General features: G+C 44.2%; 1 protein-coding gene across 15 annotated transcripts in view; it reads left to right on the top strand.

Annotated features, from left to right (window-relative positions):
* Window positions 1–15,369, top strand: part of Frmd4a (FERM domain containing 4A) — a 571,051-nt gene extending 555,682 nt beyond the window's left edge. For 7 of the 15 annotated variants that reach the window (XM_078023496.1, XM_040277346.2, XM_040277343.2 and 4 more), the window contains 3 exons: window positions 642–1,564; window positions 4,209–4,305; window positions 12,113–15,369. In XM_078023496.1, coding sequence (XP_077879622.1) covers window positions 642–1,564; window positions 4,209–4,305; window positions 12,113–12,215 — 1,123 coding nt within the window. In that variant the 3' untranslated portion in view covers window positions 12,216–15,369. Of the gene's footprint in view, window positions 1–641; window positions 1,565–4,208; window positions 4,306–6,695; window positions 6,801–12,112 lie in introns of all 15 variants that reach the window. The other 8 variants (XM_021732425.3, XM_078023494.1, XM_021732424.3 and 5 more) reach the window with 6 other exon arrangements.
* Window positions 15,370–15,542: the final 173 nt, after the last annotated feature.

The following is a 15,542-nucleotide window of genomic DNA, read 5'->3' on the forward strand; positions in this document are numbered from 1 at the left end:
CAAGGTGAAATTTCACCTGTAAATCCCATCATTTGCCCAGTGATACTGATGGATAATTATAGTGTGAACTCAAATAAGCAGAATGAATCATAGACAAAGTAATAGTATAATTTGCATCTTACATTTTTAAGGGTTTTGGTGTTCCATGGATCCTCCACTTTAGCATCTTCACAGGAAATGAATATCCATTCATGTGAGTTTCATGGTAACATTTGGTTAAACCACATGAAAGGGCTTCTGTTGGACTTTTTTTTTTTTTAAACCAACAAGAGGGTTTATAGAGTTCAACATAATACTTAAAATAGTGATTCTTTGGTATTGCCTGTATCTACAGAATCCCTTCCGACCTTTAAAAAATAAAAATGTTTTAAAGCTCAGAACGTTGGAGGAAGCCCTTGTGTGAGTCCTAGGGCAGTCCCACCTCCCACTGGGAATTCAAAGCTGATTCCTGGCCCCACCTCCCGGTATCAGCAGTTCCTTATTCAGGTGCAAACTGGAGAAGCACGTGGATTTCTAGGGCAACCCTGCCTAGGTAATCCCAATTTCCTAGACTCCCTTTGCTGGGCCCTCTGAGCCTGCGTATGCTCTGTGCCTCCTAAGTACAATGAGTGGAGCGGCCTCCTTGGCACCCTTTCCTCTAGAGACTCCCAGACCAAGCCCGCGTCTCCCTGCAGGTCCGTGGACATCAGCCCCACGCGACTGCACAGCCTCGCATTGCACTTTAGGCACCGGAGCTCCAGCTTGGAGTCCCAGGGCAAGCTCCTGGGCTCGGAGAACGACACGGGGAGCCCCGACTTCTACACCCCGCGGACTCGTAGCAGCAATGGCTCAGACCCCATGGACGACTGTTCATCGTGCACCAGCCACTCGAGCTCAGAGCACTACTACCCGGCGCAGATGAATGCCAACTACTCGACGCTGGCAGAGGACTCGCCGTCCAAGGCGCGCCAGCGGCAGCGGCAGCGGCAGCGGGCGGCGGGCGCGCTGGGCTCGGCGAGCTCGGGCAGCATGCCCAACCTGGCCGCGCGCGGTGGCGCTGCGGGGCCGGGGGGCGCGGCTGCGGGCGGTGGCGTGTACCTGCACAGTCAGAGCCAGCCCAGCTCGCAGTACCGCATCAAGGAGTACCCACTGTACATCGAGGGAAGCGCCACGCCCGTGGTGGTGCGCAGCCTGGAGAGCGACCAGGAGGGCCACTACAGCGTCAAGGCGCAATTTAAGACCTCCAATTCCTACACGGCTGGTGGCCTGTTCAAGGAGAGCTGGCGCGGTGGCGGAGATGAGGGCGACGCGGGCCGCCTGACGCCGTCGCGCTCGCAGATCTTAAGGACTCCGTCACTGGGCCGCGAGGGCTCCCACGACAAGGGCGCGGGCCGGGCCGCCGTGTCGGATGAGCTGCGCCAGTGGTACCAGCGCTCCACAGCCTCGCACAAGGAGCACAGCCGCCTGTCGCACACCAGCTCCACCTCCTCCGACAGTGGCTCGCAGTACAGCACCTCCTCCCAGAGCACCTTTGTGGCGCACAGCAGGGTCACCAGGATGCCCCAGATGTGCAAGGCCACGTCAGGTGAGAGGGACAGCAGGGTGGATCTGGGTGCCAACTACCAGGAGATCTCCTTAGACCTCACAGTGGGGAAGGAATCATTAATTCTGGTCACCTTGCTGTCAGATGTAGGAGACCTACAGTCTGCGGGACTCTCCCATTCTAACCCTGGTCTTGCAGAATAAAGGAAATCTGACCTTCCATAGTGGACTGGATCTACTTTCCCTCTGCTTCCTTAGCTGAGGGGCAAATCATTCCTCCAGCCACTTTCTTGTAAGGACAGACATCTGAGAAAGTTATGTGACGTGGTTTCTCAGAGTTTATCCAGCCAAAGCGCCTCTTTATATCCCTACAAAGGAAAGTTGGGTGGGGGATGGACTTGGGTCTTGCAGCCTAGAGATTCCTGCTAGTGCCTCCCAGGAGGGGATAAATTGGCTTAGGAAAGAAGTGCTCTGTGCTCTGAATTTGATATGGATATCTAAATGAATACCTCTCGACTGCTTCTGGCTTTCCCATTTCTATGTTATGATATAGCTGCAAAGTAATTTTTATAAAGTGCTCTCAGTCCCCTTTATAGTACTACTGAAAAATTCCATAAACCAAGGTTTGCTTTATATTTTTGTACTCAGAGCATTGAGCAGTACTGAATGGAGTAAAAATGGAAGAAACCATTCTTTCCTTTAACAAGTTTCAGAAGTTACTCTAAGAAATAATAATGGTGAGGGCTGGGGTTGTGACTCTGGTAGAGCACTTGCCTAGCACATGTGAAGCACTGGGTTCAATCCTAGCACCACATAAAAATAAAGATATTGTGTTCACCTATGACTAAAAAAAAATTTAAAGAAATAATAATGGTGATAATAATCATCACTGGTCCATCAGTGACCATGTGCCTCATGGGTCATGTACTTGTTTGCATACTTGCACCACTCAGAAACAGGGTGACAAGAGGTTCTGCCTCCCCCTGACTTGTAGGCAAAGAAAGTGGAAGAGGATTTTGAGACAGAAGTGATAAACACTGCAAGAGTAAAATGAGAGCACAAACAGGAGGAGAGCTCCAAGTCAAGGACTGACTTGCTTAAGTAGGATAATAGTGGGGAGGATCATCTTTGGGGACTGAAGGAGATTCTTGGAGCCTGGAAGAGACCAGGGCAAAGTGGAAGAATTGGCTGTTCAGGTATGCCAGGCTTCTGCATTCTACTTCCATATCCCCCTCAGTGGCTCAGTTATTAGGGTACATTGGTCATATGACAAACTTCAGAGACCAGAATAAAAATGATTGCAGTAATCACAAGCATCCCATGGATTCCAACATCCTACAACTTTCTTCATGTTCCTTGGTCTGTAAAATTGACCCAGTGAAATTTACCATTGACTTCCTAGGCAAGTTTTGGCAATGGACACATTACATGTACTATTTAGGGCATGATTGTCCGTGACCCTTAGTTCTGGCCTTTTGTAAATGTCAATGGGTAGGAGTGCTTATGTTTTATATCAAAAATGTAGTGCTCATCTAGTAGATCTGCTTTACTTAAAGAGATTAGGTAGATCTTTTGGAACATATTTTAGGCTGAAAACATTTAGGAAGCTGTGTTTTAGCTTTTTTCAAAACTGAGACCAAAAGACTTGACTGGAACAATTTTAGAAGAATAAAAGTTTATTTGGGGGCTCACAGTTTCAGAAGTCTTGGTTCAAAGATGGCCAATTCCATTGCTCTGGGCCCAAATCATGGCAAAGCATCATGGCAGAATGGTGTGGTTGAGGAAAGCAGCTGAGGACATGGCACCAAGAAGTAAAGAGATGGTCTAAGCTCAGTTTATACAATATATACCCCAAGAACACCCCCAGTGACCGTCCTCCTCCAGCCACAACCTACCTACCTACACTCACAACTCAATTAATCCCTATCAGGGGATTAATCTGATGATTAGATTAAGACTCTCATAACCCAAACATTTCATCTCTAAGCTTTCTTGCATTGTTCCACACTTGAGCCTTGGGGGGAAAGGGAAGGGGGCAGGGGACGCCTCATATCTAAACCATAACAAGCTGTATCTAAGGTTGACTGAAGAAAAGGATTCTGTTCCCAGGAAAGCAAAGGATGCATCTAAGTAGGATTTACTCCTGTTGAATTCTCCCAATTAGACTTGTGTTGTCCACATCAACAAACTCTCAGTAGTCAGGTATGGATGAGTAAAAGTTCTGCCTGTTTTGAAGGGTACTAAAATAGCAAATGGTGAGCCTGAAACAGCAGAGAGAGCAGGCTCAGAGAACTTTCTGGAGGTTCTGTCATAGAGGGGAGCATCATCTTTACACTGGGGCCACATCTGAGAATGCTCTGAGCTGTATCTCTCTGCTCTCCAGAGAAATCAGCTCTTTCTGCACTAGCCTTGCCCAGTTCTCCCTCAAAAGACTGAGGAGTCTGAGGTTGGGACCTAGGATACCAGGTCAGCCTGAGTCAGAATGGAAATGCATGGTTTAGGGGAGAAAATGCATCAGCGGGATGCAGGAGTGGGGGCAACAGAGATGTTTCCCCACTGTGACTGCCATCGGGTCACTGAGACCCTACTGTGGGGTCATGTCCTGCATCCCTGCTAATTGTGACCCCTAAGCACCCTTATCAGGTCTGACCCATCTTCTCCGTCTTTCCCATGTCACCCACATACAGCTGCCTTACCTCAAAGCCAGAGAAGCTCAACACCGTCAAGTGAAATCGGAGCCACCCCCCCAAGCAGTCCCCACCACATCCTAACCTGGCAGACTGGGTGAGTTCTCCTTCCAGTCCTTTAACCTGGTTCTTCTTCCAGGTTCCTGACTTGTCAGCTAGGAAGACTTGTCATCTGTGTAAAGTCTTAGTGACATAAAGCTATATCATCAACCAATGATGGGAGCACATTACTGGGAAACTGCTTCCTTGCCAAAGAAGCCCCATGACTTGCTATCACCTTCTACCCCACTTCATGGCCCTCTTTTAGGAGTGAAGTTAGTATGGTCTCTTTTAAAGTAGGTAGTGATCCCCAGGACATGGGGAGGCGGAAGAAAGTAGGATTGTATTTCTTTGGTCAGGATTCCAGACAAGATTTGATTTGGGTTTAGTTGATACCCAGGATGACTCAAAATGCCAGGCAAAAATGTCAGAGGAGAGCCAGGTGCAGTGGTACATGTCTGTTTTCCTACCAACTCAGGAGGCTGAGATAGGAGGATCACAAGATTGAGATCAGATGGGAATTTAGCAAGACGCTGTCTCAAAAGGAAAAATAAAAAGGGTTGGGGATGTAGCTCAGTGATTGAGTACACCTGGCTTCAATCTCCAGTGCCACAAAAAAAAAAAAAAAAAAAAAGAGTGAGGGAGAAGAAGAGTTAGAGAAGGCCCTATGGTATATACCAGGCCAGGTGTTTCACATGCTTCTCAGTGTATTCACTATCTTAATAACAGGATGCATCTTAAGAAACAGGCTTCTGTCCAGGCCAAACACCGGACAACAAAGGTGATTGGGTACCTTGAAACCTTTAAATAGAAACTGCCCACGGCAAAATACATGCAACCAGAATTCAGTTCCTTTTGTAGCTTTAAACATAGGCCTAGAATGCTACAATATGTAGCCAGTAAAGCTGTCATTATCTACCAGAGGTCCCACAGGTACAGGTAACCTGCTTTTTCACCTGCTGTCTCCCCTGTCTCCTAAGCCATTGTCTCTTAATATTTGTTGGTTAGAGGAGCAAGGGGAATCCCATGTCCAGCTTAATCCACAGTTTCTGGTTTGCTAGAGCATTGGTGAGGACATCTGGAAAAATTTGACCGTCATCTGTGAGCTGAATCGCAAGAAAACCAGTCTTGCCATTGGCTCTGGTGGCCAAATCTCAGATCCCTGTGGTTGGCATTTTTGTTGCTGCCTGTTTATCTGTAATGATTTTATGCCAGGCTTCCTGGAGCTTGGTTTTGATGTGGAAAGGCAGAGCTAACACTTATTGAGTGCTTGCTGTGTACTCAAAGGCTGGGAGCTTCTTCTAATGTTTATGTGCTGCACCCTGGCAAGGAGAAGATCTGGATCTATTGATTTTACAGACTAGGCTCAGAGAAAAGAAGTGCTTGGCCCAAAGTCACACAGCTGCAGCTGTGACCCTCAAATCCTGTCTTTTCTCCACAATGCCAGTGGTGGAAAATGAAAAATTGTCTGAAAATGTGGACCCTCTAGACCAGCAGCGTAAGCCTCCTCTGATTTGTCAGAAATGCACATTCTTGGGCTCAAGGGGAGCTTGCTGAACTGGAAACTCTGGGGTGGGCTCTAGAGACTGTGTTTTAACAAGCATTCCAGGTGTTCTTTAAGCACACTCAAGTTTGACACCCACTGCTATCCCATGCTGCCTCTTATTCCTTTGGAATTAAGAGACTATAATCCCAATTACAGTGTTCTTGTGACCATTCCTACTTATCAGCCTTTTGGCAGTAGCTACCCCATCTTAATTACTGATCACTAACATTCACTTCCATGACATACTCAGCCCAGCTCTAGCCTGTATCTAGACAGCCATTGCAGGGCTGAGAGTGCAAGCATATCCCCAAGATTAATTCATGAAAGAATGACACACTGTGTACATGCCTCCAGTGGCTAAACCACCTTATTCAGATAGAGAGCTTCAGATCTCAGTATGCCTCTCTGGATCCTCCAAAGTTTCTGGATCATGCCCAGTCTCACCTCTTCCAAATATATTATATTATTTTGACAACAGGCTCTGAAATTCATGAGCACTCTCACATGCCTACTCATGTAAGTTGGTCTTGAAATGTGCCTGATTCACCATATATAGCTAGTGAGGACTCAAGGAAATTGGAAACAAAAAGATATTTTGGTCCTGAAATAAACCATTTTGCCAGATTGAACCGAATTATCATTAATGAACAATATCAATAATGGACAATAACATATCACTAATGATGTAAAAATGAGACCATGGGTAAAATGTACCAATGCCTGCCTTCCTAACACAACTAAAATTATGGGGACTGAAAGTTCTGCATGACTCCTTACTAACACTGGGGTGTACAATCAGCGGGTCTTTCCAAGGTATTAATAAGCTACTAATCATGTGCGTGTCGATTCCTCCCTTTAACATGACCTCTCTTCTCTTCCTCCTTCTGCTTTCCTTTGTTCAGAGAAGCAACAGAAAACTCGCCCATTATGGATGGGTCTGAGTCTCCACCTCACCAAAGTACTGATGAATAGAGGTATCGTAAGGGGACGTTTTGTTCTTACTGCCCGTGAGTTCATGATCCCAGATGTACTGCCTCTGTGCTGTCTTCACACATGTCAGATTTTCCCAGAAGGAAACATCTGAGTGGTGTGGAAGCCATTGTTTTTATGTCTTATTTCTAATTACATGTGGAACTATTTGTTTATATGTTTGTTTTTATGTCAGATGTTGGGCATTCCCAATGCTACTTCCCAGAAAAGATCCCCACAGTATGTTTTAGACCTTCCCAGGCTCTAAGTACATACAAAGATCTGCAGAGGTTTGTACTTCCTTATTAGTCAGCGTGTAGGAGAACAATGTCACTGTGATTTAAGTTTAAATCACCAAGGGCAGAGTGAGCTGATCCAGAAGCACCTAAACATCACCCATAATTGCATCCCAGCATTCTTGAGTGACAGCTGAGTGCTGTATCAGATGCTGTAGTGTCCTGCTTTTCAAAATGTAATCCAGAAATTAGCATCATGATTATCACTATGTGGAAGCTCATTAGAAAGGTCTCTGAGCACTACTGGACTACCAAATCAAATGCCTGTTGAAATTTGCAAAGCGCTGCTACTGTGGACATCAGGTAGACTGTGACACCTGAACCTATCCCTAGACCTGGGGACCTTAAATTCTAATTAATTGCACATCTTTGAAATTAAACATCATTTCAAGTGATAATTAAAAATATAAGAACTCCATGCAGAAGTGAACAAAAAAATTTAAGTTTATTAAATTTAAAAAAAAATGAATGTGGACCATATTCCAGGATCCTACAGTTCCAGAAATTTCAAGTTACAAATCACAGTTTGAAAATCTATTAGGAGATAAGGAATAAGAAACTGCCACACTCACATAGTAAGTGTTCTAAAAGTTAAAATGCTAAAAGTATTCAGAGAGGAGAGGGATCAATTTTGAGCAAATGGAGATGCTCTGTGAGCCCAGATTGCAATAGGTAGAGGGGGCTTAGCCGGCTGGAAGCAGAGGGAGGCCATCCCAAGGACACAAACCCAGGTGCAGAAACAAGAGGGTCTATTTGGGGAACAACAGAGAGTCTCATTTTGCTGCAGAAAACAAGAACTTCTGCCTGAAAAGTAGGTTAGGACAAGATCATGAACAAAGTCAAGAGAGAAATGTGGAACAGTTTTTACAGTTGAGAGATGAGGGATTAGGAAAGCAGGCGCTTTGCTCCTCAGAGGAAGGTGGGCACCTTTTCCTCTGGTGCCAGAGAAGAAACTGAAAGAGCGAATGAATGATGTCATAAGAGCAACATTCCTTCAATACTAGAGGGACAAAACCATTTGTCACAGTGATAGAGATGGGAATGGCAGGAGAACTTGAGAATTAAATAGGACTGGAAGGCTGCTGTGGAAATGTGATGTGTCAGCTTGAAATGATATTTAAAAAGAAAAGAAAAGAAAATTTTGAGCCTCAGCACATGCCCAGGCCAAGTAAGACAGGGATGGCTCTAGAAGGCCTCTTCACCCTGGCTTTGTGATCACCTGCAGCACTGTTCAGCAGCCCAAGTGTGCACTGCCAGTTGGTTCCATAAGTTAATCATATTCCTCATTTGTTAGAAAGATATGGAGATAAAGCATTGCTCAACACTTGGTAAGAGATGAAGATAAGCCATTGTTGAAATGTACTTTTATAAAATCTATCTATAAAATGTATAAAAGTCATTTTGCTGAGTGAAATTCCTCCCCACAAGATTCTGTACAATACACCCACACACACACCTCCCTATATCAAGCAGTTATAGTCACAGACTCCATTGAGATGTGGGTAATGGAGGCTTGTGAATTCAACAACTTCCTTGTAATGGAAGCCTTGACTTGGCCAGCCCCTGGTGGGTCATGCATCCCTGTGTGTCTCTTGAGTTTAACCGCTGGGAAAGGGCCTTTTTGCAGTGGAAAGCCCCCTTGGGCAGAGGGCAGTGGTGGCCATCAACAGACTCAAGAGTCACCACTCCCAAGACCCTTGGTGGCCAAGGGTGTGCAGGTCTAGGCTACTCTCCTGGGTGACATTAGAAAGTTCCCCTAGGATCATGAATGACTCACTAAATTTACCAGGGAGACTTATTTAGTGACTCCCTGTTGTATTACTTGTGAAAAATAGCTGCTTCCTAACAGTCTGTTTTGTGTTGTGCTTTCTTGGCATGTGGTATTTCTTGACTATTCGCTTAAAACTGAATCTGTACTGAATGAGAAGCATGGGCTTGTCTGAGCTCCCAGGACCAAGTCTCTTCTCAGTTACATGAGGAAAAGATACCAAGACATTAAGCAATATTTGTAGCTTTTAAAACCACCTACTAGATAATTCAATAATGATGGAGGAGTCACTAAGAAATAATCTATGTAAAATGTCTAAGGGATGGATGGTATTTTTTTCTTCCAGCTTTGTTTTATCTTGTTCTCTCTTTTATTCTTTTAGTAAATAAATTTTAATCTGAAAAGAAAATGTTCATTTCAGACCAGTCACAGTCAACCTTTTCTGGGATATTATTAAGTTCCACCCTTCTCAAGAGCAGGCATAGGACAGGCCAGTCATTTGCTTATTGTGGCACTTTGGGGGCTATGTGGGGACCAAACCACCAATCAAATGGTGGGCTCCTACCCAGCTTCTCCCATCCCACCACCCATCATTCAGATGTTGCTTGGTCTGTTTTATGCATTGAGTTTCTAATGAGCTAATTAGCTAAGCAGAAGGATCCTACAATTTTAAAAGATACAAACTCCACAGAACTTAGAACATCTGATGACCTCCCACGTGGAACGGGACGCTATGATGTAGGAGCCTTCCTGGAAGCCACAGGAGAGTAATGTGGTCCATCCAGGAGTTAGACTGTGTCTTCACAGACAGAATAAACCCCTGAAGGAGCCCTTAACAACCTGCTGCCTTATCCAAATACTACTGCTTTGAACTCAGTGGTCTTTCCTTGAGTCTTACTATCAATATAAAAAGGACATTTAGTACCTCTGAAGCAGATTAAATTGTGACAAAGGTCCTTTGTATTGTGATACAGTTATTACTCAAAAAATTTTAACCGTAACAGTTTCGACCAGAAACTATGTAGGATCCAACATACAAGAGATTCAGACACATTTTATACTTTTGTTAATAGGCAATACTGTTTGGGAAATTCTGGGTGAAACAAAGTAATGCAGAACTTCTCAGAGCTTTTAATATGTGTCCACGTACATTGCAGTTCTCTAAAAGGCTGAGTCCCCAAATTTATTTTTCCAGGGAACCTTTTATTTCCTTAGCGCATGACACAAATCTACTTTGAAAAAAACTGGCTGAGGTGATTCCTTATATCCCATGAAGCCACTAAGGAAAATTTTGTCATCACGAGATTAAGATCACATTTTTATCAGAAACAAATTTCTGTCAAGAGTTTAAGAAACTATGTAAGTGCCAGTATTAATTAGTTCATTTGGAAAAAAAAAAAAAACAATGCAACAAGTAAATAAGAGTATATGCTGGCTGATGTACAGGAAGATGAAGGTGGGACGGAGCCAGGGCTCACAAGCTCTTTTTCCCTCCATAACTCTGCTTCCTGCTCCTGTTACTTTCATTCATAGGAGGAAGTTGACATCCTCATAGTTTCAAAGCTGCTCATCCCTGCTTGGCCATCTATGAACCAGTAATTAGTTGGAGGGCTCTAACTGGCAGACCTGTCATGTGCCCACCCCTGGTAGGAGTGGGGGTGGTGGTGTCATGTGTAAGAGATGGATTGTCCCCCAAGGAGCAGCACATGTCCCCTGCAGGGCTCACAGTTAAACAGAATTAACCTAGTGTATTTCCAGAGCTCCAAAGCACAAGACACGTGAAAGTGCACCAGAATGCTCACGATGACTTGGGATTTTTCTAGCTTTTATGCATTTTTCTTTTTTTAAAGACCAAATGAGAAAAATTTATAATGCATAGAATGCTTTCTTCCATTTGTTCCTAGAGAAGTTGGGAAATGAAATAGAAAAATGGGAATGACTGGTTACTCTCAGTGTAAACTGGTTCATGAGGCACTTTGTTAGTAAGATATCCTTAATAACATGCCTGTAATCCCAGCTACTTGGCAGGCTGAGACAGGAGGATTTCAAGTTTGAAGCCAACCTTGGCAACTTGCCAAGACCCTATCTAAAAACATAAAAGGGGCTGGGGATGCAACTCAGTGACAGAGCACTTACCTAGCATGTGCAAGGCCTGAGTTCACTTCCCAGCACTACCTCCACCACCTAAAAAAAAAAAAAAAAAAAGATATTTTTAAAATTCACTTTCCTTTGAACTACATCAGGTTGAGGTCTCTTCCTGTCACCCATCCACACTATACCCCTAGAACTGGGCATGGGAAGATGAGCCAAAGGAGAGGAATTGAAAAGCTAGTTTAGGAGATCTGGAGAGGGGCTTTTCTCTAATAATGATCCCTAGAAATGACCATGGGTGTCAAACATATCTGTGTGGTCTCTTCTTAACAGTTAAGAATCATTTCTACCCAACTTAAATAGTAATGCCTACCTGACAAACTTTTTTGGAAACCTTTATTTCTTCTATATACTTTCCTATATATTTTGTTTATCTTTGGTGCTGGGGAATCAAACCCAGGGATGCTAAGTATGCTCTCTACCTCTGAGCTACATGCCCAGCTTCTACTATATATTATAAGTGAGTACTTTTTTAATAATCACAAAAAAATAGATGATATTCAGAATAAACAGCACTGATTTTAAAAAGACATTTAAAACTCAATTTAGAGTATCACCTTAATCTCACTACAGGGAAACCTGGCATTTCCATTGACCTTCCAGGTCAGTATAAAACTCTCCCAGTGAAATCTGGTTACCCCACCCCCACCTCCACCCCAAGCCCAATGGAAGATAACCCCGTGACTATCATGTAGGAAGAGTCCATCTTGAGGAATATGGCCTAAGGGGTTCTGGGCCTTGGCTGCACTGGAGAATCACCTAGGGGAGCCTCTAAAGCCCCCATCACTCACTCACAACCAGACCAATTCTAGCAGCTCCGGGTGGGGTCAGGCAGGAGTACTTTGGGGTCCCTGGTGATTCCAGGGTGCAGCCAGGCTTGGAAACTACCATGTTAAGTATTCGTTAGCTTGCATTTTCCTCTTTCTCAGATGTCGAGTGTCAGGAGGTCACTTGGACCCTTTTGGTCTAAGTGCTTTCTATATACTCAGCTCTGTTGAGTGTATCAGGCCTCACTTCTTCTAAACAGGGAAGACTGACAATCAGTCGAGGGCCTCCATCAGTGGACACATACCCTGATGCAGGCCCGGGTGCCACTCCTCTCTAACCATCTCATATCCCTTCTTGGACCCCACAGGGGCTGCAATGACAGCTGCTTCCTGGATTCCTCCCCCTACCCAGAACTAGCTGACGTCCAGTGGTATGGGCAGGAAAAAGCCAAGCCCGGGACCCTCGTGTGAGACAGCCCCGGCCTGATCTGACCGCCTCGACGCCATTCTGAGTCACCTCACTGCCTCTCATTTGCCTTACCCAGACGCACTGTCACCTGCACCAGCTTCGGTCCTCAGCACTTTTTTTCTCCTGTCTCCGCAACCCCTTCACCCTCAAAACCTGACTGAGGAGACATTCTGGAAGGTTCCGGTCCCACTGTGTGTCCCCTGGCTCTCTTGCCCACAGAGAGCTAATCAGCAATCCTCAATGGCACCTTGGTGGCTTCCCCTGCCTTGACAGCCCCCAGGCCAGGAACTGTCAGGGAAGCCGGCTGGCATGAAATTCCTGCGGACAAGTAGCATTGGCAGAGAACAGGAAGATTTACCCACAGAAGGACTATGAAGCTGCGTCCAGCCTGCCGCCTGTAGGCCAACCAAGCACTTCAAGGAGAGGGTACCTTGTGGGGATATTCAGTTGACACCTGAAATATTCCTAATAGAGCTTGGGGGAGGGAGTGTCTGCGGGGAGAAGAAGTGAGGAAGGTTAACACCCCGAGATGCACCAGAGGATCACAATCAGTTCTACGCTGCCAAAGAGAAACAAATAAAATAATTACATGCAAACAGAAATAAGAGGGGCCAAGCGGAAGACATTCTTTCTGCAATGAAATTTCTTTTAGAATCTAAACTGCTTCTGCACACCACAGTGTAAGTCAACCATTTGTAAATCGTGTCCTCTGATCCATCACCCTTGACAGTCCACTTCTTCCTCCGTGAGAGCCTGGAACCCTAACCCAATGGCAGGGTGAAGATCAGGGAGTCTTGGCTGGCCTCCCTGACTCAGAATCTCCATCAGTCTGGACATGAAGGAAAACAGACCCTCGGGGAGGAGCAGAGTGTACAATTAGCCTGGTCTGTGAAGGGGGCTCAGCCGAAGCCCGAGACCCAAAGCTGCTTTCCTTTGGGGATTTGTAGTAAACATAAGGTGATAATTGCCAAAAGTGGTTCTCTCTCATTAAAACGACCAGTAAAAGTGTAACCTATTTTTTTGCACAAGGTGTTTCATTTTTTCTTTTCTTTTTTTTTTATGGGAAACCAAGGGAAAAGCACATTGCAGTCCATTCAAGTGTTTAACTGTTGTGGCTCATTTTATGTTAGCACTTGTGTGACAAACAGCTCAGATTCGACTTCTCCTATGTGTCACTTATTCAAAGAACCCAACTATGCCCTTAGGTAGAAAGATTTTCCACAGTGTCTACTAGCCAGCAGGCAGAGCAGGGTTGAAAAAAAAAAAAATCAGCTCCCAAAGGACCTGTAACCTACTGCAGAATCAGTTACCGTGAAGCACCACCTTTGTCTGCAGATACCAAAAGAGGAAGAAAAATAACAGATGGGAGCTGCCCGTTTACATGTGTTTTGAGCTATGCTTAATACACAACCAGAAAGCCATCAATCTTCAAAGGCCTCAAAAAAATACTTTTATAATAACTAACAAGTGCACAATCTTAGTTGGGTTACTCAAGATGGCACAAAAAAGGTCACAGAGGTGGTATGCTGTGCTTGTTGGCGCCAAGTGGGGGTGGGGTGGGGTGGCGTGTTCTTCTTTGTAACGATTTCCTATTGGAAAGGCATTTGACAGCCAGGGACAGGAGCCAGGGTGGGGGTGGTTTTTTGGGAAAGCAGAACTAAAGTTAGCTGTAGTGTCAAAAGAAAAAAAAAAATTTCGTTTTTCATGTATATGTAATCCAAGAATAACAATAGACTCTACCAGACCAGGGAGGGTAAGAATGGACACCAAAATGAACTGCTCCCTCTGCCACTGGGGAGAACTGGAAGTCAAGTGGGAGCATCAGGCCACAGCCTCTTCCACTTCTTTGTGCACGATTCAGGGCCCCAGAGCCCACTGTGCATGGCTAGGTTGGTGATACCAGTTTGCAGAAGGGATTGCTATTTTCAGAACACTGAGGAATAAAACTGCAGGATAAATAGAAACTAGTTAGGAAGTTACTGAATGAATCTGGGGCTTGACTGGGTGGGAAGGAGGTATTTCAATTGTTTTTGTTTTGACAGAGCTACAGACAGCATGTTTTTTTTTTAGCCCTCCCCCCACCTTCCCTGTTTGAAAGCATTCATTGGGTCATTTTTTATTTTTCCTACAAGATAGATGAATAATCAGACTGAATTATATGCAACAGGAAAAGTCAAAAGGGAAATGGAAAAGGGGACAAGGTAGCAAGGTTACAGGTGATATAACTTGGACGGTGGTTTGAAATCAGGTCTGAAGTAAATTGGATCAAACTTTCTTCCAAAAACCTTGGGTTACATTTAGATTTGGGGGGGGGGCAAAGAGGAATGGAGTGGGAACAGAATTACAGTTCTAGCAAACATCCTGAGAGTCTGGTAGTAAAGACAGATTAAGTAAAACAGGTTTTACTGTTTAGCTGTGTTCAGTTGATACAAAATGTACATAACTGTTAGTCCTTGAGACTGACATGATAATGGTCAGTGTGGTGGGAAACGCTGTAGTGATTATATGCAAGCACTTGGAAACTCTTTACATATCCCTATTTCTTTAAAACAAAATATGATGAAATACAAAGTCCCTGGTCTGATAAAAGCCCCTATTGGATTTTTTGGATACATGTAAGAAATTGCCTGTTTCAGCCAGAAGACTGGTGAAGACACATAAACCAGACTACGTTGTGAGCCAGGTTGTTTTTTTGTTTTGTTTTGTTTTGTTTTAATTTTGTTATATGCAGGTGAGTGTTGAAACTGTTAAAATTCCAATTTGTTTTCATTCAGTATTAGTTTAGTTCTAAATATAGCAAACCTCATCCAGGTGCTATCAGACGACCAATTACTGCTTAGTTAACTAGGTGTAAAGTTTTACATATACATTAATGTCAATAGTTTATTACAAGTTGTGTAAAATGGACTCTAGTTTAATAATGGGGGGAAAGATTAGGTTGCTCCTGAAACTGACTGTAGAGCATGTAAAATGATTTTACTGGATTCTGTTCAACTGTAATCAATGAAAAAGATGTATGTTGTAGACAAAGTTGCAGAATTAAAGAGAAATCTGCTTTTAATTTATTCTTTTTGTATTAAGAATTTGTATAGTACCTTTACATTTTGCAAACCAGTGTTGTCAACACTTATTAAAGCATTTTCAAAATGAAAAGACCCCAGTTGCCTCTTGGAGATTTTGTTTCTAAGTGAGACATGCTTAATCATGATCCAGAAGCGTGGAATGCAGGTGCCTGTGGCCCCAGTCAGTGGGCTCCTTTTTAAACCTCAGTCTATGTGAGGTATTCTTGTTGGCTTACTGAATGATAAAGACCAGCTTATTGGTTTAGA

The sequence above is a fragment of the Ictidomys tridecemlineatus genome, chromosome 10 (assembly GCF_052094955.1).
Source record: "Ictidomys tridecemlineatus isolate mIctTri1 chromosome 10, mIctTri1.hap1, whole genome shotgun sequence".
In the NCBI taxonomy this organism is placed as follows: domain Eukaryota; kingdom Metazoa; phylum Chordata; class Mammalia; order Rodentia; family Sciuridae; genus Ictidomys; species Ictidomys tridecemlineatus.